The sequence below is a fragment of the Sus scrofa genome, chromosome 15 (assembly GCF_054392235.1).
Source record: "Sus scrofa isolate SSC_HxYL_T2T_F1_AM1 chromosome 15, Sscrofa_HxYL_maternal_Yorkshire_Landrace_v2.0, whole genome shotgun sequence".
NCBI lineage: Eukaryota > Metazoa > Chordata > Mammalia > Artiodactyla > Suidae > Sus > Sus scrofa.
In genome coordinates this window covers 90926648-90953506 of record NC_139397.1, presented here as the reverse complement: position 1 = coordinate 90953506, position 26859 = coordinate 90926648, and the positions used below count along the sequence as shown (strand labels likewise).

The 26859-nt window shown below is 40.8% G+C and overlaps 1 protein-coding gene across 23 annotated transcripts in view; it reads right to left on the bottom strand.

Annotated features, from left to right (window-relative positions):
• Positions 1 to 26859, bottom strand: part of MYO3B (myosin IIIB) — a 453696-nt gene that overhangs the window by 163872 nt on the left and 262965 nt on the right. For 20 of the 23 annotated variants that reach the window (XR_014829526.1, XR_014829525.1, XR_014829528.1 and 17 more), the window contains 3 exons: positions 17144 to 17223; positions 9626 to 9703; positions 6859 to 7064 (listed from right to left, as the gene is read on the bottom strand). Coding sequence is in view for 19 of the 23 variants with exons in the window: in XM_084999448.1 (XP_084855574.1) it covers positions 6859 to 7064; positions 9626 to 9703; positions 17144 to 17223 (364 nt within the window). In the remaining 4 variants the exon portion in view is untranslated. Of the gene's footprint in view, positions 1 to 6849; positions 7065 to 9625; positions 9704 to 17143; positions 17224 to 26859 lie in introns of those variants that run through there. The other 3 variants (XM_084999438.1, XM_084999442.1, XM_084999452.1) reach the window with 1 other exon arrangement.

Below are 26859 nucleotides of genomic sequence, written 5' to 3'. Positions count from 1 at the left end.
ATCTCAAAGGGTTGCTCTAGAGTCCAATAAAGTCAGTTGGTCAACTCTGGAGATGTCCTCAGTGAGAAGTATTGTGGGTCCTCTCTCTTACACTATAGATAAGTATAGTTCAGTTTAGATTCCCTTTGTCAAAGGAATATTAAATAATGGCAAGAATTAAATTCCTATAGTATGAAAGGGAAGCACAGCCTTTTTGAGCAAAGTAATTACTAAAGACTATAGGCAGAGTACAAATAGAGGCCAGGAGAGAGAGCTTGACAAAGGAAAGTGATATCCAACACAGTCCTATGTGGGGACAAGAACATCATGACCCATACATGAAGATCAGAGAAAAGTGTCAAAAATGCAAGAAGGTGAATTCAAACTGGGCCAGAATAGATCATGAGTTTTTTTCTAATTCCTTGGTGAAGTAGAGCTGGAAACTGCAGAAACCTACTGTATAGCCATGATTCAAAAGACAAAAAGAATGAAAGAAAGCAAGGGAGGGAGGGAGGAAGGAAGACAGACCGATCCCAGGACAAAAAGCCAACTATGCTTAGTTTAACTTAGTAAACTGTATACAGTTCTTATTCCAACTTTCCAACTACTGCTATTGTCAACAAAATTTTATTCTTCTTAGAAAATTCTAAATGAAAGCCCTCCTCTAGGTAAATAGCTACCTGGGTTGGGTGGACCTTTCTGCACTGTTACAGTTGATTCCAGGGTATGGAGTGATCAAACGGGGATAATGGATACCTATTGTTTCAGCCTATCCATCCTCCTCTTCTCCTTCCTTTAACAGAGCCCTTTAGACCATGGTTCAAATGAGGCTGACTCCATCCCCTGGCACTTGACCAAAGACCCTGCCAATCATTCCCCATGGCACAGCTACTGGTTTAAGCATGGGCCTGTCACCCAAGCTGGGACAACCAGAGGGTTCCTTGTAAGGGAACTCTTAGGAACTTTCTAGCTACTAATGTTGCTATGCCTTTAGGAGGCTTCCTGCAGGAGCTTCCATGGACCATCTCTGCCAACATGTGAGGAAGAACTGCCTAGCTGACAAAAAACTCAAAAGAGGGAAAAGCAAAGCTGCTGAAAGGAAGATAATGGTCTGATAAAATTGCTTGATACCCTGGATCCAGACATATCTTTAAACTTCCTAGTTATGTAAGCTAATACATCACTCCCTTTTAAATTTTGCTTCAACTCATTGGAACTTATCACTTGTTATTGAAAGATTCCTGACTAATACACCAGGTAAGCTACCTACTTTTATAGATACTGCCTTAATAGGCATATGTTGTGCTGTGCTAGGGAACTTTGATTCCTTCTTCTCTAGAGTGTGAGTTGAGAGGTGGTGAGACAACAGAAAAGAGGCTCAAAAGCCAAAAGGAGCCTGAACAGATAATCTCCCTTGTCCTGTGAAGTTGATCTCTTTTGGGGAAGGAAAAACAAAACAAACAAACAAACAAAAAAACCCACACAATGTTTGTCGTAGACAGAAGGAAGGCAAATTTGTTTAAATGTCACCTTTTTAATCATTAAACTCTAATAACAGCATTTTCAAGCTAAGTTAGAGGCTTTTTATTAACTTATTATGGTTCATTACCTTTTCTTGATGGAGAGCTACTTATCACTTGCCTGAAATCCTATGCTCTAACAATCTAGATTCTATTCTACAATGCAAATCAATTTAACCTCAACAAAGCTAGCTCCACAGGCCTGTCATGCACTTCAAAACCACAAGTATCAAAAAAATCAGTCAGAAGATGGTAAAAGGTGAATGGATTAAGAAGCTGTGGTACATAGACACGATGGAATACTACTCAGCCATAAGAAAGAATAAAATAATGCCACTTTTAGCAACATGGATAGAACTAGAGACTCTCACACTAAGTGAAGTAAGTCAGAAAGAGAAAGACAAATACCATATGGAATCTAATACACAGCACAAATGAACCTATCTACAGAAAAGAAAAACTCATGGACTTGGAGAACAGATTTGTGTTGCTAAGTGAAAGGGGGAAGGAGTGGGATGGACTGGGAGTTTGCGGTTGGTAGATGCAAACTATTACATTTGGAGTGGATAAGCAATGAGATCTTGCTGTATAGCACAGGGAATTATATCTGATCACTTGTGGTGGAACATGATGGAAGATAATGCAGAAAAAGAGAAAAAGAATGTATATATATGCATGGCTGGGTCAATTTGCTGTATAGCAGAAATTGACAGAACATTGTAAATCAACTATAATTTTAAAAAAGTAAAAAAAGAGGATTGAGATGATAAGAAGGAATAAGAGTTTGATTCAACTCAATAAATATTTATTGAACACCTAATTTTTATCAGGCACTGTGCTGGACAGTGCGGATATGAAGTTGGCTGAAAAATATCCCTGCCTTTCAGGTGATTAATGTCAAGGTAAGAGACAGAGACCTACTTTCCACCTCAATGTAGTAAGTGCTACCGATGAAGTACACCCAAGGGGCTCCTAACTCAGCCTGGAAAAGTTAAGGAGGGTGTTTCAGGGCAAATAATAACTATTCAAATTCCTAAGGAATGAGCAAGGGTTAGCCTGGTTAAGTCAGCTGACTGAGAACTTGGAGAAGGGGGATTCAGGCAATATAGCATGAGCATAACATGAGCAAAAACAAAGAAGCATGGAATGACATGGGATGTTTATGGAACTATAAGTAGTTCAGTTTTGCTGGAGTGTGAGCTGAGAGGTAGGAAGACAAGAGAAAACAGACTGGAAAGGTGGGTAGGGTCCAGGTTAGGGAGACTCCCCTATATCAGGCAGAGGGGCTGTGTCACCTAGAGGAGATCTGGATGGTCAATTCAAGTAAGGACTTTAATCAAGGAAAGCAACATGATTAGATAGGAAATTTAGGTAAATTGTATTATGGTGGCTCTTTGGCAAATAGCATAGGCAGGACAAAAATGCTTTAAAAGGCTTGGAATAGATATAGACCAGTGGAGTAGAACTGAGAGTTCAAAAGTAACTTATGATCAATTTATGGTCCACTGATTTTTAACAAGGATGCCATGATAATTCAACAGGGGAAATAATAGTCTTTTCAACAAATGGTGCTGGGAGAGCTCAATATCTATGCACAAAATAATTAAGCTGGATGCCTATGTCATACCATACACAAAAATTATTCAAAGTGGACCACAGATCTAAATATAAGAGCTAAAGCTATAAAACCCTTAGAAGAAAACCAATTAAGCAATAGCTTCTTAGATATGATACCAAAAGCATTACCAACAAAAGAAAATAGAAAAAGTGTGTTTCACCAAAATTAAAAACTTTCATGCTTTAAAAGAAACCGTCAAGAAATTGAAAAGACAACTCATACAATGGGATAAAACATTTGCAAGTCATATTTGATAATGGTCTAGTGTCCAGAGTATATAAAAATCAACAAATAAATGGGTAAAATCAACATTTCTTCCAAGGTGATGATACACGACCAGTAAGCACATGAAAACATGCTCAGAATAGACGGTGGTGATGGCTGCACAACTCTGTGAATATCCTGAAACCAAAGAGTACTTTAAAAGGACGATTTTTTTTTTTTTCGGTCTTTTTGCCATTTCTTGGGCCGCTCCCGCGGCATATGGAGGTTCCCAGGCTAGGGGTCTAATCGGAGCTGTAGCTGCCAGCCTACGCCAGAGCCACAGCAGTGCAGGATCTGAGCCGGGTCTGCAACCTACACCACAGCTCACGGCAACACCGGATCATTAACCTACTGAGCAAGGGCAGGATCGAACCCACAACCTCATGGTTCCTAGTCAGATTCGTTAACCACTGCACCACGATGGGAACTCCGGATGATTTTTATTATATGTGCATTTTATCTCAATGAAGCTGTTGCTATTAAATTATTACTATTACTACTATTTAAAAGGCCTTGGGAGAAGGGATGGGGAGATTCCCAAGAGAACTTGGTTGAGAAACTTTAACAGTAAAGTTGGCAGGACTTTTGATGGACTGTTTGAAGAAAGTGAGAAGATAAAGATAACACCTAGATTACTGGAGGATATAAAGTAGAGGGACAGAAGAAAGAATGAGATGAAGGAGACACCAGGGCTCCATGGCTCTCAAGCCATTGTGAGAAGAAATGAAAGCTGTTGATGAAAGAAAAGAGGTAAGAGTGTCACTTTGTTCAACAGACATTGATTTAACATCTGTTATGAACTGGGTCCCAGGAGATGCTGTTGTCCCTCCTGTGAGCTCGATTGGAGATGTGGGCCTTTCTCCAAGACTCAGAGGCCAAGGCCCATGAATCTGCATTCAGTCTCTGAAAATCTTTAGGGAACTTTCTGTGTATTTCTGTCTTCTTAACATGCAGATGATGAGACATCTTTTATAGAAATATTAGGTTATCCGCCAATTACTATGTACAAAATGAAACAAGAACTCCAATCTCCTCACTAAATTTTACTATTTACTATGATAGTTTAAGAAACAAACCATAGGACTTTGAACTAAATGTGCTGTCTGATCCTTCAGACTTTTATCAGAACACACATGGAGGTATGGTGTGTGTGCCCCAGTGCAGATTTTCTGCTGAACCATATTTAAGCTCACTGGCCACAAAATCATTTTCTATGATGTCTCAACAGTATGACTTTCAGGTTTCAGTTACCTGTTCAGCACCGTCAGGTGGCCTCCTTCATGCCACCTGAGAACAGATAAATGCTTCCAACCCACTTGGGCTCACAGATGAAAGGGTGTTAAAAAAAAAAAAAGAAGAAGAAGAAGTTGAAGTTCCCATTGTGGCTCAGCAGAAACAAATTTGACTAGCATCCATGAGGATACAGGTTCGATCCCTGGTCTCCCTTAGTGGGTTAAGGATCTGGTGTTGCCATGAGCTGTGGTGTAGGTCACAGACTCAGCTTGGATCCTAATACTACAGCACTGATTCAAGCCCTAGCCTGGGAACCTCCATATGCTGCAAGTTTGGCCCTAAAAAAAAAAAAACAAAAAACAAAAAAAAACAAGATTAAAAAAAAGAAAGGAAGGAAGGAAGGGTGGTTGGGTGTTAGAAACAACCCTTTCGTTGAAGGCTTCATAGATGGAAACCTAGGGAGGAATAACACTTCCAAGTCATTTTGCTAAAAACTAAAGGATGATGGGACAAGGGTGTATTTTAGGTTTGGCCCATTCTGCAGACTTGGGTGACGTGGGGAAGCCCTTCCCCATCTGAGAACCCGACAACATAATCCTCAAAACACTGCCTTTCAGGTGTGCACGTCAGGATTTCAGTCCTGAGTGCCAGCAAATACAAAAAGGTAAAGAGTAACATTAAACAAGCCTTTATCTTTTATTTACCTCCACCTGATAAGCCCTGCCTTTGATTGTTTTGTCTGCATATTTCCTGCTAGGAGTTTACAAAACAGCGCTCCTGAACAGAAAGATAAGAGGCGCACCTATTTGTTGAATAACATCAAGGGGGAAAACTGCTAACTCATCCATTTTGTTGTTAAGTTGCTCAAAAGGATCAAAATACCAATTAACTTGCGGGCTCTGGAATCTTTGATACCCTCAGATTTACTGACATTTTGAAACTCTTGCTCATACTTGCCTAATGGCTTTCTGATCGTGAACAAAAAAGTGTCAATCTGTTTAGCATTTGACCTGTTTTCTTAAATATTTTTGTGTATTCAACACTTAGTGGCTAAAAATACTTGACTAGTCACATTCATGAGCTAAAATAATCTTTTTTGGTTTTGTTCCACCTCCACATTTAAGAGCCTCAAAGACACTTCATTTTAAAAAGTTGTTTTGTACTTATTTTTAGTTGGAAAGTTCCCATTGCAAGGAATGTTCTTTTGCACTTTCTTCTCCGTGGAATTTAGTGGCATTTAGAAGACCTGATAAAGCGACCTGCCTTATTAGGATCCATTCTTCCCTTGGGGAAAAATTGGAAAAATGACTTTGGGCAGAAGTTTGAGAATGTTGGTCAAAGGACTAAAGATGGCTGATGGGTGCAGCAGATTTATAATGAATTCTAATTTTCCTCTCTGGATATCCTCAGACAGTAGTGCTTCTCAGAGACGGTGGATTTTTTGCTTTTGTTCTTCCTTATTTCTTCACCAAAAGTTTTGTGACAGTTGTACCTGTAATCATACGCATATGCAAGGCATACCTATGGCAGCTGTTCAGAAAGAAGCAGCATTTCACTCTAAGATAAAGGCAGTTTCTGGGTTTAGAAAGCTCTACGGCAATTTATCTCAATAAACATTTATTAAATGTAAAGACTGAGGAGATTAAAAGTGTGGCTGCTGTAGCCAGATTGCCTAGGGTTCCAATTTTGGCTCTACCACTTATGAACACGGGACCTTTGCAAAATCTCTTAAATTTCCTTCTGTGCTTCAATTTCCTCCTCTATAAAAGGGGATAATAATAAAGCCTAGCTTATAGGGCTGTTGTATGGATCAAAGGAGATGACACATTTGATACATTTTAGGTGCTCTGTAGACGTGAGCTGCCAGATTACACTGTGCCAGACCCTGGGAGAGGAGTGGGTGTCTGGGTGCATCTGCCTTTGCCAGAATCTTGACCCATTCGTGGGGGATGCTTTCATCAGGGCAATTAAAAACCTGGAGATTTCAAAACATAAGGATATACAACAGATACATATCTATAGACAAATGTGATCAGAAAGGAGTTTAACCTGGCCTCCAGATCACTGTAATTGAGTTGGAACACAACAGAAACACAGCATTTAAGCAAGTCAGTGGCAGCTGGTAACAAGCCAGCTACGTGTTTGGAGGCCAGTGGGCAGAAGGAGCAATTCTGGGGGTGAAGAATGGCCTTGGCAGAACTGTATTTGACGTAATGTGTGTCCCAAGATACCAACCGGCCTGACCTTTTCACAAACTCCTCGAAGAGGATGCGGTGGGAATACCCCTGCTGACGGATGCTGACTGTCTCCAGGATCCCTGTAGCACGGAGCTGGGCCAGCACTCTGTCTCGGGAGAACTTCAGGGCCTCTCGGTCATCATTGGGCTTGATGCAGCGTACAAAGTGGGGCTGTCCCACCACCATTTTGGAGAGCAGGTCCATCAGAGAATACTACCAGGGGAAGAAAAAACCCACACGAGATGAGGTACCACTGCCGTAATGGATAATTACAACACAGGCCTGCTGGGCCTCCAGAGCAGTGTGTTGGCTTATAAACAACTCATGGCACATTTGAGGCTAAACAAGAACCCAGCAAAAGTAAATAACAGTATAAGTTTTGACAAGTGCTTATAGCTGCAGATTCAAAAGCATTCTTTAAACATCATCTGGTGCCAAGCACTATCCCATTTGGCAGAAATTCAGCTGTCTAAGAACTTGTTTAAGATTATCTTGTAAGTTCACCACAACTAGCTTGTTGCTAGTATTCTGAGCTGACCTGCCATCGGCTGTATCTGCATTTTAAAACAAACAGCTTCAGGAGTTCCCGTCGTGGTGCAGCCATAACGAACCCGACTAGAATCCATGAGGATGCAGGTTCAATCCCTGGGTTCAATCCCTGGCCTTGCTCAGTGGGTTAAGGATCCAGCGTTGGCTGTGAGCTGTGGTGTAGGTTACAGACACGGCTCGGATCCTGTGTTACTGTGGCTGTGGTGTAGGCCAGCAGCTATAGCTCCGATTCAACCCCTAGCCTGGGAACTTCCATTATGTCTTGAGTGCGGCCCCCAAAACAAAAATAAAATAAAATAAAGAATAAAATGAACGGCTTCAGAGAAGGGGTCGGTTGCCTCTTCAACATAAGAACCACAAAGCAAATCTTACCAATGCCATTGGTAATAATGGAGACCAAAGGAAAAAAAAAAAAAAAAGAAAGAAAAACAAAGAGGGCAAAGAAAATAAGATCCTTGGCTCCAAAGGGTGATTATAATGAAGATGTGCTAATATCCACCTAGTGGCTGTGTAGAGCTCAGAGAGCACATGGAAAAGCTGAGAGGAGTTCCCGGCTCCTCACTGGCACCCACTGGGCATCTTCTCTTTTGGACTTGTCCTCAGGGGCAATTACAAGCCACACGTCAAGTCAATCCCATTATTTCATAATCCTATACCCTACTGATCCAAAATGATATTACCTAGCTTGGCAACATGTCTTTTTCCTCAGATTTAGCACTTAGGAACCGGCATTTTGAGGACACTCAACGGGTTGTCATGGATGTATTTCTAAACATTGTAAGCCAGGGACTTCTTCTCTGGAAGAGGGACTCTAGTTTTGTTGTTATTGTTGATTTTAAGGCCATACCTGCAGCATATGGAAGTTTCTGGGCTAGGGAATTGGAGCTACAGCTGCTGGCCTACACCAAAGCCACAGTAATTTGGAATCTGAGCCACATATGAGACCTACATTACAGCTCAGGGCAATGCTGGATCCTTAACCCACTGAGCAAGGCCAGGGATCAAATCCACATCCTCATGGATACTAGTCAGGTTCTTAACCTGCTGAGCCACAGCAGGAAACTCCGGGATCCTGAGGATGATTTTACAGAGTCAACCAGAGCCTCCGTGGGACACACACATAGAGGATGCAACAAAGCCACTACAGGCACAGAAGCAGGTAGATCTCAAGATAAGAAATAAGTGTCAGTTAGAAAAGTCCAACCATGAAAGAGATGAAACAGGAACTGAAAGCCCACATTCCAGGGAAGCTGTATCTGGGATCACTGTGTAGAAGAAGCACTAGACCCCAGGATCTCTGGGCCCCTGTAACCTATAATCCTTTTCTTTTTTTTTTTTCACAGCTGCACCTGCAGCATATGGAAGTTCCCAGGCTAGGGGCTGAATTGGAGCTACAGTTGCTGGCCTATACCACAGTCTCAGCAATGTGGGAATTGGGCTGCATCTGTGACCTACACCGCAGCTCATGACAATGCCGGATCCTTAATCCCCTGAGTGAGGACAGGGATCAAACTGCATCCTCATGGATACCAGTCAGATTCGTTTCCACTGGTGCCACAACAGGAATGCCTATAGTCCACAATTCTGAAGCCAATTCTAATCTGCATGCTTGGATAGGTCAGACTTCTTGGTTTTAGATCTTTCATGAATCTGCTAGCTTTTGGTAGAACATTCATTCCCTGCGTGCTGGCTCCCAGGCCCTGCCATTCAACCTGTCTGGCAACTCCAGCTCATGGTCCACCTGACCCTCCATTTCTGCTCAGGCAAATGGGACTTGGAATGGGTCAATTCAATCCAGGAAAGTAAGGTGAAGCTAAGATATATTATCTCATGAACTTGATAAGCCACCTTCTGGAATTTTATTAACTACTTTACTTCTCAGTAAATATGCTGGAAAAGTGGCTGACTCCAGTAGCTTTAAGGCCGAGAAGCAACTCAGATGCTAACAGAATCAGCACCTTCAGTGGACAGGGTTATGTGCTAGCGGCAGGGAGGGCCCTCTGTAGACACCTGAGATGTCGTCTGGTCTTTCTGATATCAGAGAACACTGTCCTCCAAAGTAGGCTACCTGCTCTGATGCTTCTCTCCCCTCACCCCACCTTTCTTAATTGACCCTTGAGCTTTGCATTTGTTTCAGTAACTCTGTGGTATCTGGGCCTCTCACGGCAAAGGCTGGCAAGTCCTTTCTGGAAACAGGTGGAAGATAGAACAAGAAGAGTCCATACCCGGAAGTAAGAAGCCACGGTCTGCCCCTTCATGCTGGTGGTTTCTTCTGGATGCCGTATCACCTCCAGTGTGTCCACCTGGAGCACAGGCAGAAGGAAGCCATTTGAGGATATAGATAATTCACTTCCTGGCGTTTCCAAAATCTGAAAAGTCAAATATCTGAGGGGCCTTGATGTTTAGGATACAACAGTATATACTATGGAGAGAAGCTTTAAGGACATCCAAAAGAAAGCAGAATTTCTACTGTTCTATTCTCTTGACAATGACCACGCTCTCGAACGTACTGTATGGTCTCAGTACGAGACCCCATCAATGTTATTTCTGTATTTCTCCATGTTCCAATGGGCCACTGCTAAGCTCTCCAATAATGTCACAGGAGACCAAACTATTTCTCAAAAGAAAACTGGGCAATGATCCGTGAGGCTGGGCAATTACAAAGACATGGGGCCCAGAGCCAGGGTTTGTTTTTTCATTTTTTTTTAAATTTTATTGGGGGATAGTTGACTTACAAAGTTATGCTAGTTTCAGGGGTACAGCGAAATGAGTCAGTTATACATATACCCATTCCTTTTCATATTCTTTCCCACATATGTTATTATACAGGTTATTAATCTATTGAGTAGATTTCCCTGTGCTATACAGTAGGTCCTTGTTACTTATCTCTTTTATATATAGTAGTGTGTATATGTCAGTCCCAATCTCCTAATTTTATTGAATGACAGGGAATTAGGTGAGCTCTGTAGCTTTCCTGTCAACAGACCCAGACAGTGCCACACCCCTCCTGCCTCCGTCGGTTCCTAAGTGAACATGGGATACTGTTCCTAATCACCTGTTCCAACTACCTGGGCTGACTGGGAGGAATTTATAAATGAAAACAACTGTAGCAAACAAGTGCAAGCACCCTATTTTTATCATTTTACTGCAGCAATAAACCCCAGATCCTGAACACACAAAGCTATTTGGTTTGCAGAGCGCATGAACTGCGTTTTAGCCTCCTCCACAGTGGCAGCCTCCCATCTGCTCAGAACAGGTGGCAAGGGTATGAAGCAGGAACATTTGAACTGGAAGATGCTGCTGTCAGCACGTTTGTTCCGCTCAGTGGACTGCTGTCCAGGCAGTCACCTCCCCTCGGGTGAGGATGTCTACAGCCTTGTTCAACAAAAGTGAAAAGTGGGTGCTAGAAAGGATGGGGGCAAAGGGAGGCAGGTGAATAATGAGGTTTACCTCAAGGGGCATCTAAGAGACTGTATGTAAAATGGAAGAAAATGCTTCAGTTGGCTTGGATAATGAAAACAGGTCTGTTGAAGAAGGGGAATAAACCTGGAGCTGTTTTTTCAAAAACTATAAAAGCAACCTAAATCGCAAGCAGGAACACGAGGGTATGTCTGAGTGAAGCAATGTGGGGTGGGAGGGGGCCAGTGAGCTTTCTTTCTCTAGGCGGCAGACTGGATATGTTCCCAAAGCCATCACTTCATTGGGATGCAACTGTAGCAACAGTAAAACTGCCTGTAGGTTTAATTTTTAAATTTTTTTTTTTTTAATGAGAAAGGAGGACCTGAAAGCTGTGTTGAGAAGGAAGGCTGCTGTCACACAGAAAAAAAGAAAAACGTAGATAACCCCTCCCCCACCTGCAGAGGCCCTATGGCATACTCTCCAAGGTATCTACAGGGGCCACATGGAAGGTTTCTCCCACATCTCACCTTGACTTGGAGCTGATGAAGTTTGGGGAAAGATAAGCAGGACTAAGGAAAAAATATCTTGGCTAGGGTCTTCCTTTGGCCAAACTGTAAATTCTGAAAGTTTTCCTAAACATTCTTTCTCATTTTCTTTCTCCCATCTGACCTTCATACGTACACGCACAGGCATACACACAACTTTCAGGAATTTCCCCACTACTTCTTTTTATTCAGAGATTCTCCCTGATGAACCACAGTTTGCTCTGAACCCTGCTTTTCCCTCCCTTTTAACTCAAACTAGCCAGCCAGTGCCAGCCCCTCAGGCTCTAATGCTCTGTGAAAGGGCAGCTGAAAAGCGCATCCATATTTCTCTTATTAGTAGAATTTACCTGTTACCCTTCCTCAGAACATACAGTGGACTCTAGGCATTTGAGAATTTAACAGTTTAGTGATCAGAAAAATCTTCAACGTATATTAATTCGGTTAAGACATAATTTTAAAAGTGTGATATGTATTATTTTCAAGATCAGCACCCATCCTCTGCAGCAAATTGGAAAAATACAGAATGAAGCACCAATTAGCAATCCAAATTACGGGACTGGTGGGCTCTTCTGTCTAACAACCCAGCATAGCTTTACAGTCTATCCTTGTAATCACATCCAGAGTTAACTCTTGGGAAGTTAACTATTCTGTGTTATATGTAACTTGGGAATGTTAATACTTATCTATAATTCATCACCCACATATTTAGTGCAATATTTTAAAGAATAAAGTAATACACGATTGGGGTATCTTTTAATTTAAGATTTTGGAAAGGTCTCGGGTTGGTCAAGAATCTTGCATATTTGCATAGTCACAAGGTTCTCCTGTATGAGGAGTGGATCTATCGGGGAATTTCACTTTGGACAAGGGATACGCCAGAAGGTGCTTTGCTTGGCCCTTCAAAATTGGAGACCTCTGTTTGCACTGGGCTCACCCTGAACTCCACAGAACTCAAAAAAAATTCAAAAGAGATAAGAAGATTGTTGTCTACCCTAAGAGCTCCTCGTTCTGAGCTAATTTACTTAATGGTAGTGTCATTTAATTAAAAAAAGAAAAAAGTCTCTTGGAAACAATCCAGAAAGTAGATTTCTACTGAGGTCATCATCTAGCAAACAGTTCTTTCCAAAGGTGGGGATTTCACAGCAACAACAACAAACAGTCTTCTCCACAGCACTGTATAAGTTCTTACCTTGGATGGCAGGAAAAGAGACTAGAAAAGCTGCCTAGGCTTTAGGGACTAGGTGCTACAGAGCAGAGTTTGGGATTGGATATACCTGTTCAAACTCTGGCTCCTCCATTTACCAACTGGGTGGACTTGGACTTGTTACTGAGATTCTCAAAGCCTCTATTCGCCTCGTTAGTAAAAACCACGGCCTTGCACACAGGCAAGGGTCAGTCAGTCCCTCTTCCATCATTACTACGCTTGATTTAATTTTAGTTTAGTGATCAATATTAGGGATGTAGGGTTTTGGTCCAGAGAATAAGATGAGTCCTTGCTCCCATGTACACAGCAAGGAAATCCTTTTATTTAGCAGCAGAGAAAATACTTCCAATGAAACCAATTTCAAAAGGATTGGTAAAACTGATATTTTGGAAAAACCATCATCTGTCTAACCCAGGATACTCTTCTTCTACACCACCAATTTATATGACAATATAAGCCAGCTGGAGCTGAGCAAGCTTGCTTTGTCAAGAAAGCCTACATGACAAATGTCCTGCCCTATTCCTTGTGGGTGGTGCTGGTTAGCCTTCAAAGTAGTCAGGTACAGCCTTACAAATTGTGGTACAAGCCCACAGGAAATGAGCAAGCTTCCATATAAATGTGGACTCCACACATGGAATTTTAGATGGTTATCAAAATGCAATAAAACATGTATTGTTTCCGACATGAAATCACCGTACTAAACACTTTACCGACATATGTCACTGAATTCTCAAAAGGACCCTATGAGGTAAGCGCTATTATTACTCCTATTCTACTTAATGACGAAGTTAAAGCTCAGAGATCTTTAGGTACATTTTCCAATGTCCTACAGCTAGTAACTGGCCCTGCCTTGACTGGAACCCAGCTCTGATTCTAAAACATATTTCTTAAACATTATACTGCCTTTCTGTGTGGCTTGTTATAACTTATCAAACCAGTTTGAAAGCATGGTATTACTAAAAAGATTTGCCTCCTCTATCAACTAAATTTGCTCTAGGATAAAGACATAGACTCCAAAAAGTCTCACAAACCATCCAGATTTCAACGATAAATGAAAAACCAAAGCGTTATTTCCCTGGTCTGGTAAGTACCCACTACGTGCATCCTAAAACATCAGAAGTATTTATATTTATCTTCTTGACAAGACCTCTTGTAAAGAATTGTTACTGCTATCAAGTGATCCATCTCTTAAAAAAAAAAAAAAAAAAAAAAAAAAGTCCCTAAAGCATCACTCTTCTCAAAAACCTCCATAGCAGTGAACAGGAGAACAAGATTGCCATGTGGGGGTGCTAAATGTGTTGGCCAGCTTCCTGCAAGGCCACCTCTGCTATTTTGTCCTAGATAAGGCAGAGAGGGAGTGATGGAGTTTTGTTTTCTTTCTTTCTTTTTTCTTTTTTCTTTTTTTTTTTTTTTTTGCCTCCCTGCAACATATGTAGTTCCCAGGAGGGATCAGATCTGAGCCACCCTTGAAATCTTACACCACAGTTCTGGCAATAATGGATCATTTAACCCACTGTGCCTGTGCCATGCAGGGATCTAACCTGCATCCCAAAGCTATAGAGATGCTTCCGATCCTATTGTGCCACAGTTGGAACTCCAAGATTTTTGTTGTTGTTTTTTTAAAATTGCTGTTACCCTTCATATTTTCTGATGCCTTGATTAGAACTTTCAATTCATCTTCTTTCCCAGTGAAAATAAATCTCTAGTCATTTTCACCTCACATTATACCCATTTATAGTAACGATGTTAAATATAAACCACACACTAGAGGGCACACTTCTCAGGAAGGCAGTGCAGAGAGGGAGATAACATGCTGATACTGAGTGTGGAAGGCCGGGGAACAGGTCTTGGAAGAATCCAGCAGTCAAAAATCAAATTGAGGAAAGGAGGGGAACATGGACTAACAGAGAATATTACACAGTAGTCTTTCATCTTTCGTGTTATGATCCTTTTTAGAATCTGGTGGAAGTCAATGTCCCCAAAAAACACATATGTAGTTGATCCTCATTATTTGCAGATTCTATATTCGTGAATTTGCCTACTTGCTGAAACTTATTTGTAACCTCCAAATCAATCAATATTCGCAATGCTTTCATGGTCATTTGCAGACAAGCAGAGCGGTGCAACCTTTGAGACAACTGATGTGCATGCTTCAGCGGAGGCTGAACAAGGTGATACTCTTACCTTGTGATTTCAGCTCGCATGCTATAAACACGTGTCTTTTACAAGGTCTACTTAAGTGCCACGATTTTTGCATTTTTGTGCAAAAATAACCCCTAATCACAGGCTGAAGTGCTAAGTGTTAGAAGGTTGTAATGTATTTGTTGTAGACCATTTCTGTGTTAGATAACCTTCATTCAGGCACGAGTTATAGTGCTGTTGGCCTTGAGTTCGATGACACAAATACTGTACTTGAAATATTGTTTTATACAAAGAAATACTGCATATAATTAATTCTTTGTAAGAATATATAGTTGACCCTTGAGCAACATAGGTTTGAACTGCATGGATTCACTTACACACAGATTTTTTTTTTCCCAGTGGTAAATACAATACTACTGCACGATCTATGGTTGGCTGATTCTGCATCTGCAGAACTGTGGGTATGGAGAACCCACTATAAAGTTATATGTGGGTTTCTGATTGTGCAGAGAGTTGATGCTCTAACCCCTGTGTTCAAGGGTCAACTGTATTAAATAAGATGTGTTTAAATAGAAATATGCATAATACAAGATTATGTATTAATCAACTGACAAAATTGTGGCCAGAGGCTGGTACAAACCTAACTGTGTATTTCCTCTAGGAGCAACGCTTCAGTATTTGCTGATTCAATGTTCACAGTAAGTTAATAGAATATAACTCATGAGTAATGAGAATCAACTGTATTTAACACAAACAGAATTTTATATCTAATATCAGGAGGCTCTCAGAACCAGTGAAACTCCTCTGTAAATCTCTTCTAGGGGCCCATATAACTCTTTTTAAATAGTCCTAATATCTTACCACAAGGTTAAAAAGTATTCTACAGAATCGTATTAACAATGTGCGTATAAAAATTCTCGACAAAGGAGTTCCCATCGTGGCTCAGAGGAAATGAATCTGACTAGTATCAATGAGGACACAGGTTTTTTTGATCCCTGGCCTCGCTTAGTTGGTTGAGGATCCGGCGTTACCATGAGCTGTGATGTAGGTCGCAGACTTGGCTTGGATCCCACATTGCTATGGCTGTGGTGTAAGCTGTAGCTCAATTCGACCCCTAGCTTGGGAACCTCCATATGCAGCAAGTGTGACCCTAAATAGATAAAACAAGATTTAAAAAATATCTTAACAAAGATGATCTGAATCCCTATTATGTGCATGACTTATATTCTTAGAAGGAGTGTGTATGTCTGTATTAATTTGGTGGTAATATTTAACAGTATGATGTGTGGCTATATGGCTTATTCTTTAATAAATAAATAATTTAATATTCAATATAAACAAAAAGGTAGGAAAATTGAGAGATGTGATCTGTTTATTTTTCCATCACCTTTAGGATCGTTGTTTCTCGGTGTTAGTATATTCAAATAAATATTAACCATCCAGTCCTTGAGATTCTTGTTAAACAGTAGCCAGAAGGATGGAACAGTTCAAAATATTTTACAGTAGGATATTTAGTAACCCTTCTAACATGCCCTTTGCACGGACAAGTGCACTGCTCATTTTTCAGAGAGCAAGGCAGAGCAACAGAGAAGGGTTTGCTTTCTTTCCTCCCTGCTAACTCCATTTGTCATCTTCCTCTGCAGGTTGGTGATAGCTTCAAGGAAAAGTGCTTTATCTCTTCCTAGATGAACTGTATTTTCAAGTGTTATTGTTCTGTACCTTAAGTGATTTTTCTGAGAATCCGGTGAAGGGGTCTAGACTATGCCACAGTGGCATAAGGATTATTTTGAATTAAAGACATGTAAGAGTCAACAGTTGTGAGAAGAAGCTTTTTCTGAATTCCCCTTATCTGCCTAAAAGCAGAGCCTCCCAAAAGAATTCAGTTGTCATCAATTCCCTCCCTGGGAGTTTAGTAATCAGGGAAGATTGATTCCTATCACCAGAGATGAGAAGTCAGCACTGAGATAAGAAATGCCTAAATAGACACTGTCATATTGTGCCTCCCATCTAGTCTCCTAAAGAACGATTTATTTTTCCCCAAAGTCATTTGTTGTCCCAGAAATGTCCTCCTTCCTCTCTTCATCTCCTATTAAGATGGTGTATAAGCCCTAAAATCTAACTTTCCCTTTGGGTCACTTTTTTTTAGTGAACTCTGTATGTATATGACTAAAATGGGTATTTTTTTCTCTTGCTTATTTGTCAGTTTGAGTTTAATTCACAGTCCCCCAGAGACTGAAATTAAGAGGATAGAGGAAAAGCTTTTTCCCCCCGACACAGAATTGCAAAGGATTCCATGATGTTGTTTCAAATTTCCTAACCTCCGATTCCTAAATGCCGTCAATCTCTCTTCAGATTGCCCAGATAAAGGCAATTAATGTTGCCCACCAAGCATAATCCCTACGGTGGAAACATCTTGTGGGCCACAGTATTTTGAGTACAAACCTACTACTCACCTTGGGTCTCCCAGCGCTGAAATGTGGAGGCAAAGACCTTGAGGCTGCTGTTATCCTGGCTCTTGTCTGAGCCAAATTACCTGAGCAAAAAAAACAAAGAAGTTAACACAACTTTAAGAATACTATAAGGAGTAATTTTTCCTTTTGTGTCCTTGTATTTTTCAGAATGTTCTTTTTCTTTTTTCTTCTTTTCATGGCTGCACCTGTGGCATATGGAAGTTTCAGGCTAGGGGTCAAACTGGAGCTTCAGCTGAGACCTACACATTAGCCACAGCAACACCGGATTTGAGCTGCATCCATGATCTACACAACAGCTTGTGACAATGCCAGATTTTTAACCCACTGAGTGAGGTCAGGGATCAAACTTGCATCTTCACAGATGCCATGTTAGGTTCTTAACCCACTGAGCCACACTGGGAACTCCCAGAATGTTCTAAATGATCTGCACTAAATTTGAAAAAATTGGAAAAATCTGAATTTTGAAATTTAAATGATACAAATTATAAGAAAACTATAATAATAGGTCATAAATAATTTATAATATAAATTGAATTTAGTTTTTTTCGTGTGTGTCTTTTTTTTTTTTCCTAGGGCCACCCCTGTGGCATATGGAAGTTCCCAGGCTAGGGGTCTAATCGGAGCTATAGCCGCCAGCCAACACCAGAGCCACAGCAACGCAGGATCCCAGCTGCATCTTCCACCTACACCACAGCTCACGGCAATGCTGGATCCTTAACCCACTGAGCGAGGCCAGGGATTGAACCCGAAACCTCATAGTTCCTAGTCGGATTCGTTAACCACTGAGCCATGATGGGAACTCTGAATTTATATTAGTTTAATAAGCAAATAAAAAAAGACAAAAAGTCTCAAATTCTCTTACAGTAGGAAGAGAAGGAAATTAGTACAACGTAAAATGGCCATATATAAAAAGCCTACAACTCACGTATTAACAGTGAAAAATTGAAAGGTTTTCCCTCAAAGATTAGGAACAAGGCAAGAATATCTACTCTCACTATTTCTATTCAGCATAGTGCTGGCAGTCCAGCTAGGGTCAATTAGGCAAGAAATAGAAACTGAAGGCATCCAAATCTTAAAGGAAGAAAGGAAATTATCTCTTTTGTCTCTCTAGGTGACATTATCTCATATATAGAAAACTCTAAGTAACATACATGCACACACACATCTGCTAAACAGATGAATTTAACAAAGTTGTAACATACAAAATCAACATCTAAAAAAATCAGTTGCATTTCTATACACTAAAAATGAAAATCTGAAAAGAAAGTTAAGAAAACAATCCCATTTACAATAAAATTCTTAGGAGTAAACTTAACAAAGGATGCAAAATCCTGTACACTGAAAACTAGAAAATATTCCTGAAAGAAACTAAAGAAGACACAGATAAATGCAAAGCTATTCCATTGTGGAGGAAGAAGAAAATATTTTTCCTCTGTTTATCTTAGGTTCATTGCCTGGGGCCCTGCAACTTAGACTGAAAGAAGGATAGTACAAGAGAAAAACAATCAGAAGTTTATTAATGCACTCATCATACATATACACAGGAGTGTTTAGTGATGAGTAACTCAAAGAGAGGGTTAGAACTTGGGCTTACATAACATCCTAACAAAAGAACAATACATTTATAGATAAGTGACAAGACAAAGGAAAAGGACTTTGAGTTTCTAGAGGCAGGAAACTGTGGGAAAGTAAATATATGGTGAAGCTAAGAAAAGATAAGGGCTAATTTGTTATATAGATTCCTCTGGTGTTATCTCTGGGCTGATAAGGGTCTAGAGTTGTCTCTGGAGATTAACTTCTGTCATTCTTTGTAGAGAGGAGAGGGGGGTACATTTTTACAAATTTATACCCTGCTTTTGGGCAAATGGATGAAGGCAGAGAACTTTTCCTGTATTTGCTTCTTCTCAAATGCCTTCAACTTTAATCTTTATGCCAAAGTGGCATGTTTTGGGGTGGCTCAGAAACTAGAAAATTTAATATTGTTAAAATGTTCACCCTATTCAAAGATATCTACAGGTTTAGTGCAATTCCCATCAAAAATCTCAGTAGCATTTTTGGGGAAACAGAAAAAAAATTCCTAAAATTCATATGGAAACACAAAGGACTCCAAAGATCCAAAACAATCCTGAGAAGGAACGAAGACACTGAAGGCCTTATACCTTCTGATTCCAAAATGTATTATAAAGCTATACTTAGTAAAACAATATGGCAAAATGGTACTGACATGAAAATAGATATACAGACCAATGGAACAGAACAGAGAGCCCAAAAATAAACCCATGCATATATGGTCACATAATCTTTGACATGGGTGCCAAGACTACAAATGCAGAAAGGATTATCTCTTTGACAAATGGTATTGGGAAAACTGGACATCTACACGCAAAAGAATGAAACTGAAACTCTTCCTTACACCATACTCAAAAATCAACTCATACTGGACTAAAGGCTTAAATATAAGACTAGAAGATATAAAACTCTGAGAAGAAAACATAGAGGGGGAAGCTTCATAACAATGGTCTTGACAATGATTTCCTGTGTTGCCAAAAGCACAGGCAACAAAGATGAAAACAGACAACTGGGGCTATATTAAACTAAAACTTTCTGCACAGCAAAGGATACTATCAACAGAGGGAAAAAGCAACCAATAGATGGCAGAAGATATTTGCAAACCATATATCTAAAAAGAGTTTAATTTCCAAAATATATAAGGAACTCCTACAACTCATTAGCAAAAAATAAAATTAAATACCCCAATTAAAAGTGGGCAAAGAACTTTTGAAGACATTTACCCAAAGATGACATACACATGGCCCACACGTATATGAAAAAATGCTCAGCAGTCAGGGAGATGCAAAGCAAAGTCACAATGAGATACCACCTCACACTTGTTAAGGTGGCCACTGTAAATGAAGAGGTGCAAAATATGCCCCTTTGCCATAGTGATTATTTTAATTTGGTTATTTCTAAAAAATAGTACACATATGTGAAGCTCTGAAAACTGAGCAGAAATTACTCTTTTGTAAGAAAAATCTGCAAGGGGAATCTCCATATGTAAGGGTCTCTCCATCTCTGTACCAGAGAGAGAAGGATGACTCTCAACCTCTAGAAACTCTTATCAATGGAGAAAACAAGAATTTAAATTTGCAAAACAACTTTACTCTTGTTTATTGTGCTTTTCCTAGTCCCCTCTCATAACCAGCCTCCCCAGTCCCCAACATCTTTTGTCTTTAGCTTGTGATGGTTTGGGTCATTTTGGGGAGTTAGTTTTTCCTGGACGTACCTATGTCACTAAACTTCTGTTTGTTTTTCTCTTGTTAATCTGTCTTTAAACACAGGGGTGTCTCGGCTAAGACTCTAGAAAGATACAGGGAAAATTATTAATCCTCCCCCACATAAAAGACAGTAACAAAAAATAACAAGTGTTGGTGAGGGTGTAGAGAAAATGGAACCCGATGTACAGTCAGTGGGAATGTAAAAACGGTGCAGCTACTATGGAAAAAAGAACAGAGGTGCTTCAAAAAATTAAAAATAGAACTGCCATATGATCCAGTAGTCCCACTTCTGGGTATTCATTCAAAAGAACTGAAAACAGAATCTTGAAGAGATATCTGCACTCCCATTATTCCCAATAGCCAAGTAGAGGAAATAACTAAATAGCTATCAAAGGTGAATGGATAGAGAAAACGTGGCGAGTACCTACAATGGGATATTTATTTAGCCTTAAAAGAGAAGGAAATCATGCCATTTGGCCCAACACAGATGAACCAGGGGGTGTTATGCTAAGTGAAATAAGCCAGGCACAGGAAGACAAATACTGTTTGAATCTTTTTATATGAGGTATCAAAAGCAGTCAAATTCATAAAAACAAGGAGGAGAGGGTAGTTGCCAGGGGCTGAGGGGACAGGGAACTAGGGAAATTATTCAATGACTATAGAGTTTCCGTCATACAAGAGGAAAAAATTCTAGAGATCTACTGTCCACAAATGTGCATATGGCAATGTGAACTGGAGGCTGGCACTTGCCACGTGCCTCCACACGATTGAATCATGAGCCCCAGCAGCTGCTGACCCTCGGCAGCCCCTGAAAGGAGCTCAGGGTGGAGATCAGGAGTGAGGCACTCTGTGCTCTGGGAAAACTGGCAGAACAGGTGTTCGGATAATTAGATATTTTCAGGAGAGGGTTTAATGAGCTCAATTCTTGCATTGCCTCATATCTAGAAAGGCACTAAAATCCTTCATGGCGACGTCTGCTCCTCATGACTGGCAGTAACTGGCTATAAAGTGTGTGCTTGGTTACATGTACCTCATCTCTTCACCAAAATCACGTATATACAGACATCCCCTCATACCTCTTTGGCACAGTATTTCAGAGCTATCCGAAATCCTACCTCCTGTGCTATCTAGTCCTAATTTTGCCCCAAATAAAACTTAACTCTCAACTTGTAGGTTGTGCATATTTTCTAAGTTGACAGTGTGGAAAGTAACACAGTGTCTTTTCTACCAAAGGAAATCTTGGTTACTCCATTTTACTCCAGTTTTGGCTGAAACGTCTTCCTGCGACCCCCAACTCCTCTTTCCCTCTTCTCCCAGTTAACAATTTGTTTCAAATTAGCCAACCAAGAAGAATGTGCGCCTTGACCTGACCAATGGGAAGGGGACAGGTACATCACCTACGTTAAGGGATAAATAGGTCTTTTCTTCTTTGCGCGTGCTTTTTGAGCACTTGCGCCCTTCTGCAGAAGTAAAGAGCCTTGTCGAGATCTCCCTGTGTTCATGTGTCTCATTTTTCGACACTGAAGATCCAAGCCATATCCCCAACAACAGTAAACAATACCATGCTGTACACTTAAAAATCTATTAGAAAGGTATATTTCACGTTATGTGTTTTTTACCACACACCACAAGACTTTCCAATTAGGACAGTACTAGTCACTGAAAGAGATGAATATGGAAGAAAAACAGATGCTCGGGGTTTTCCTGAAAGAAAAAGTGGGCAGTAGAGAACAACGCTGCCAGCATTTAAGATCCACACACTGATGAGCAGATCTGTCAGGATGCGTCCTTCGGCCTGTGGGAAACCTGGCCTCCTGCAGTGAACCAGCTGACAGTGGTAGAGAGTTAGCTGGGCATCTGAGCAGCCTCTGAGTTCTAGAGGCTAACCTCGAGCAGGTTCATTAACATCTCAGAGCTCCAGTTTCTTTGTCTATAACATGCAGACGGTTATGAGCCTTCAGTGAAATAATTCATGAAAAGCACTGTCAACATAGGGCTGGAACAAGGTAAGTGCTCACTTGGTATAACTAGCATTGACGATGACGATGATTTGCTGTGAACAGCTCACAAAGGTCTCAGCGAGTAGAAGGCAAGAGGAAAAAACAGGAGCTCCCTAATTTGTACTGCGAGCACTGGTGTGTCAAAAAAAAAAAAATAAAAAAAAAAAATAAAAAAAAATAAAAAAGGCTGAACAATGAGAAAAAAAAATGATAAGGCAACTCCACTTTGAACCTCAGTCTCTTGGCCACTCGGCTTCCTACTGCGTTTCGCCTCAGAAGTGTCTGAGTGGCCTGCACAGACCCTCTTTCCCCGTCCTCACCACCCACCCTTCATCTCCTCTCTCATCCCTAGCCTCCCAAACCAAGAGATCTGCTTGCCTTTTTACCTACCATGTCATTTGATTCTGTAGCTAAGTAAAAAGTTGTCAATGAAAGGAAATGCTGCAATTTGTGCATTTGCAAGACACTCCAGATTTCAAAGTTAGTAAATCTAGCACAAAGATGTCCAAATGTTTTCTCTGGCGATATCTTCAGAGGCTAAACTGTGATTAATAGCCCAGAAAGAACCCTTTGAAGCAGGATTGGTGACATCAAAGTCGTAATCCAGGGGTGGCAGGAGCTTTATAATGAGTGGGAAGCATTTTAACACATTTCAAAGGATTTACGGCATGAATAAACAATAGACCTCAGCAGATGTGCCACACACACCTTTCAGAAACGTGACCTATAAGAAGTTTCCATTTTAATTCAAATGTAAATACAGTGTTCACACTTCTTTCAAATGTTAAGTGTCCTCGGAGCTTCACCACAGACAGCTAAGGACTTCTCACTGCCTCTGAGCACCTTCCTGCACCTCCAGAAACTGGGACTGTGCGACTGCCCACGTGTGTTGGGGAGAGAAACCAAAGTCAGAGGCTTCGGATGGAATGTTTATCCTACATAGGACCTGGGTGAAGAAAGAATCTAAGAGGGATCTTGCAATGATCCCACATAATTTACCCGCTTCGAACTTAAAGGGAAAGAGACTAGTGGGCTGAAGACAGAACTGAAACTTTTAAAAGATGGTCATTTCCTGCCTGCTTGAGAGGATTTTCAGCTCCTGGAAAACACCCAGCACCCGTGATTTCATCTTCAGTTACCTCATAAGAATTGCCCAAGATGATGGGCTGCTGTTTTAAATAATCATGCTTGGAATTTGGCTTCCCTCTGCTGCCCCCTCTAGGTGCAAGGGACTGGTTGCAGGTTTCTGGTGGTGACTGCGGGTAGGCATTTGTTTGGGAAATTTTCCCATTTTACTTTTCCATATGGAAGAAATAGGCTAATGAGCGAATAAATGATTGCAAAGCAATGCTGAAAGGCTTGTGTCAAATTACTACCCAAAAAGGAGCTGCAAAGAAAACTTCAAATGCTTCAGCTCTTCTGTTACCAGATTCAGTTATCCAAGTAGACCAGAGAACTGAAACTCTGTACCCTTCCGTCAGCTTGGATACTGAAAACCAAAATCATATCTTCCAGTCTACATGAGAGCGACCCTGTGTCACTCCTGTCTGCATTAGCATGAATTTCTTTTTCTAGGAGTCTCCTGTCCTGACCTGCGATCTGACTGTTCACTACAAAAACTTCCCAGAAGACCCAAGACCCATCAACTCCTTAAGGGAAAGTGTCCACAGTTTAAGCCCTATGATTCTCTGAATCCTTCATGTCAAAATCCTCACCTTGCTATTCCACCAAGCCTGGACTTGCTGTTATTGAGTGTGATCCTGACCCACTCCTAATCAAGCCCTCTCACTTAGAAAGACCTGCCTTAAATCAAACTTTATCTCACAACAAATTCTCATCTGGCCTTTCCTTCTTCAAGACACTGCCAAAGCTCTGAGAGGTGGTGGTCTCTCTTACGTCAGTACACCAAGAACTCCACTTTGTGTAATCTGCAGGTAGGGTGAGAAAAGTTTAGGGAGCCAGCTTGGGACAGACCTATGCTGCCATGGGTGAGATGCTCTAATTTGCAGCTAATAACATTATACCCAACAAAAAATGCCAGGAGTTCAATTCAGTAGTTGTATAACACATACTATAGTATTTTGTATGGGTTTTTTTTTTTTTTTTTTGGTTTTTGGGGTTTTTTTGTCTTTACGTAATTTTCTATCCTAAATGTATACAATTAAGACTTGTTGTAATTTGATATATTGAGATAACTTAAAATAGTGACCAGGAAAATATGACAGAGTTGCAGGAGGCCGAGAAAGGAAGTATGACATTAGATTTCTGTCCCGCAGTGTTGACTTTCTCTCCTGGCATTTATCTCCAGCTTCGAGTGTTAATATCAATAAATGGGCAGGAGGGAGGTGGGAGAGTTCTGAGCACACTTAATCTCTCAAGGAAAGAACAGGGACAATTTTTATATATGTGGAAGGGACTGTAGTTTTATGGAGGGGAGAAATAAGAGACAGACAAATGAGACAGATATGCACGTATAGAGAATGCTCTCTTTTTCGAATGCACAACCTAGCTTTTATTACATATGTGGGAAATTCAACATCCAAGAGAAACCTCCTCCCCATTTCTGCATCGACTTTTAATTGGCATTTGTCTGGCATCTTGAGGAATTTCTGCATAATGAACATCTTTAGACTATCTGCTTGAAGGAACAAACCAAGGTTTTCGCTGATTTTTTTTTTTTTTTTTCCATTTAAAATGGGACTTATGGCTTTAAAGATTTGTGGCTCAGAGATTTCAAAATTGTAGAGCTGAGGCAAAAATAATAACTCCTTCTTTCATCCTTGAGCTTGAACACTCAGGATGTCATCCCAAAACAACTGTACCACATCATCAGAATGTGTCAAGGAGGCAGCAAGGCTCCCCTCCCCTAACTCAGTGAATAGTGGAGCCGAGGCTCTCTGCTTCCTGCATTCTCTTACCACATTGGTGGAAGTTGCCAGTTCCATCGATCTTAATAAATAAAGAAAGAGCCAGTTAAAAGAGCTCTGGGTATTGCTGGCCTTCCCCACATGTTCTGCTTGGAGTTTGCTCGGAACTAACATGGCTGCCAAATGACGTGACATGTGTTCACGAAAGTGCTGGAGCCTAGACTGTTGATATCAATCCAAGAAGACTTAACCCATTGAGAAAAAAAGAAACACACACACAGACACACATCTGCCAGCACCCACATGTCCCTGACATGTAAGAATCGCTTATTCCGGTCTCACAGCAACATCCACGTGCAGCACTGCAGTTTTTAGTTCAGTTGGGGCTAGTCCTGGCCAAAACTGTAATTTACCTATAGGATATATTCAGGGTCCACCACATGTCTTTTTGCACCCCTATTTCCACAGCTGAGGGTGCAACATGACTTTAATGCTGTGTCTCTTCCCTACACCCACAACCACGTCTCCCTACTTCCTTGCCCCACCCCAGAAATCTTCCAGGCAGACCTCCCCTGTTAACTACATATTGTGCTCCAAACCTTCAGGTTACTCTTCTTCTCTGACAACTAATCCAGATCCAATTTCTTCATGGATGGATAAATGTATTACTTCAGGTAGGATGTCTGCTGTGATGGGCAGAATCTGTCGCCCCAAAATATACCTCTTTGGCATAGTATTATTTTAGGCTGATTATTTTTAAGAAACAGCAGTCACAGGAGAAACTCTGAAAACTGAGTAGAAATTACCCTTTTGTAAAAAGTTTTGGAGGGAGAAAACATGGAAAAGGAAGATTTTACTAAGGCATCATAAGCTACTGGTGGGACCATAGACAAAAGCTTTGCTATTTTGCTCTTTCAGCTGCCTTTTGGTAGATTCAACAGCGTGGCCAAAGGTGATTGGTTTGGATACAAATCACCAGGGGACTCATACCTATTAGACACTATAAGTGTTAATGGAGCCACAGTCTTAAGTAAATTCTCATATGGGTCAGGCTGTTGCAACACAAGAAAATCACATTCCACAGTTCAAGCCTAGAATCCTAAATAAAATGCCAAGGCACGAGAGAACAGACTGATTACCAAAGATAAAATCTCTTCCTAGAAGCCCTGTTCAATACACCTTATCTATTGATGGAGGCTCAGTTATATGATTTCCCTGTGTAAAGGGTAATATTAGGTTTCCTTGCATGTTCAATTAAGACTCAGAAAGCCACACAGGGGTTCAGAAAACGAAAGGCTGTTAACTACATATTGTGCAGGATGACGACTGAGTGCTTGGAATTACAGGTGCTTCTCTGGTTCTCCCTCTTTAGCCTGGAAGGTTGAAAAGAACTCTGGACTTGAAGCTGAGAAACCTGAATTCATATTCTAGGCCTGCCACTGACTTTAGATCATTTATACTTTCTATGACTCACCTATATTACATATCAAATGAGAAGTCTGAGTAGACTAGTGGTCTTTCACTCATGTCCTGTGGCATTTTGCCATGGCGTCCAT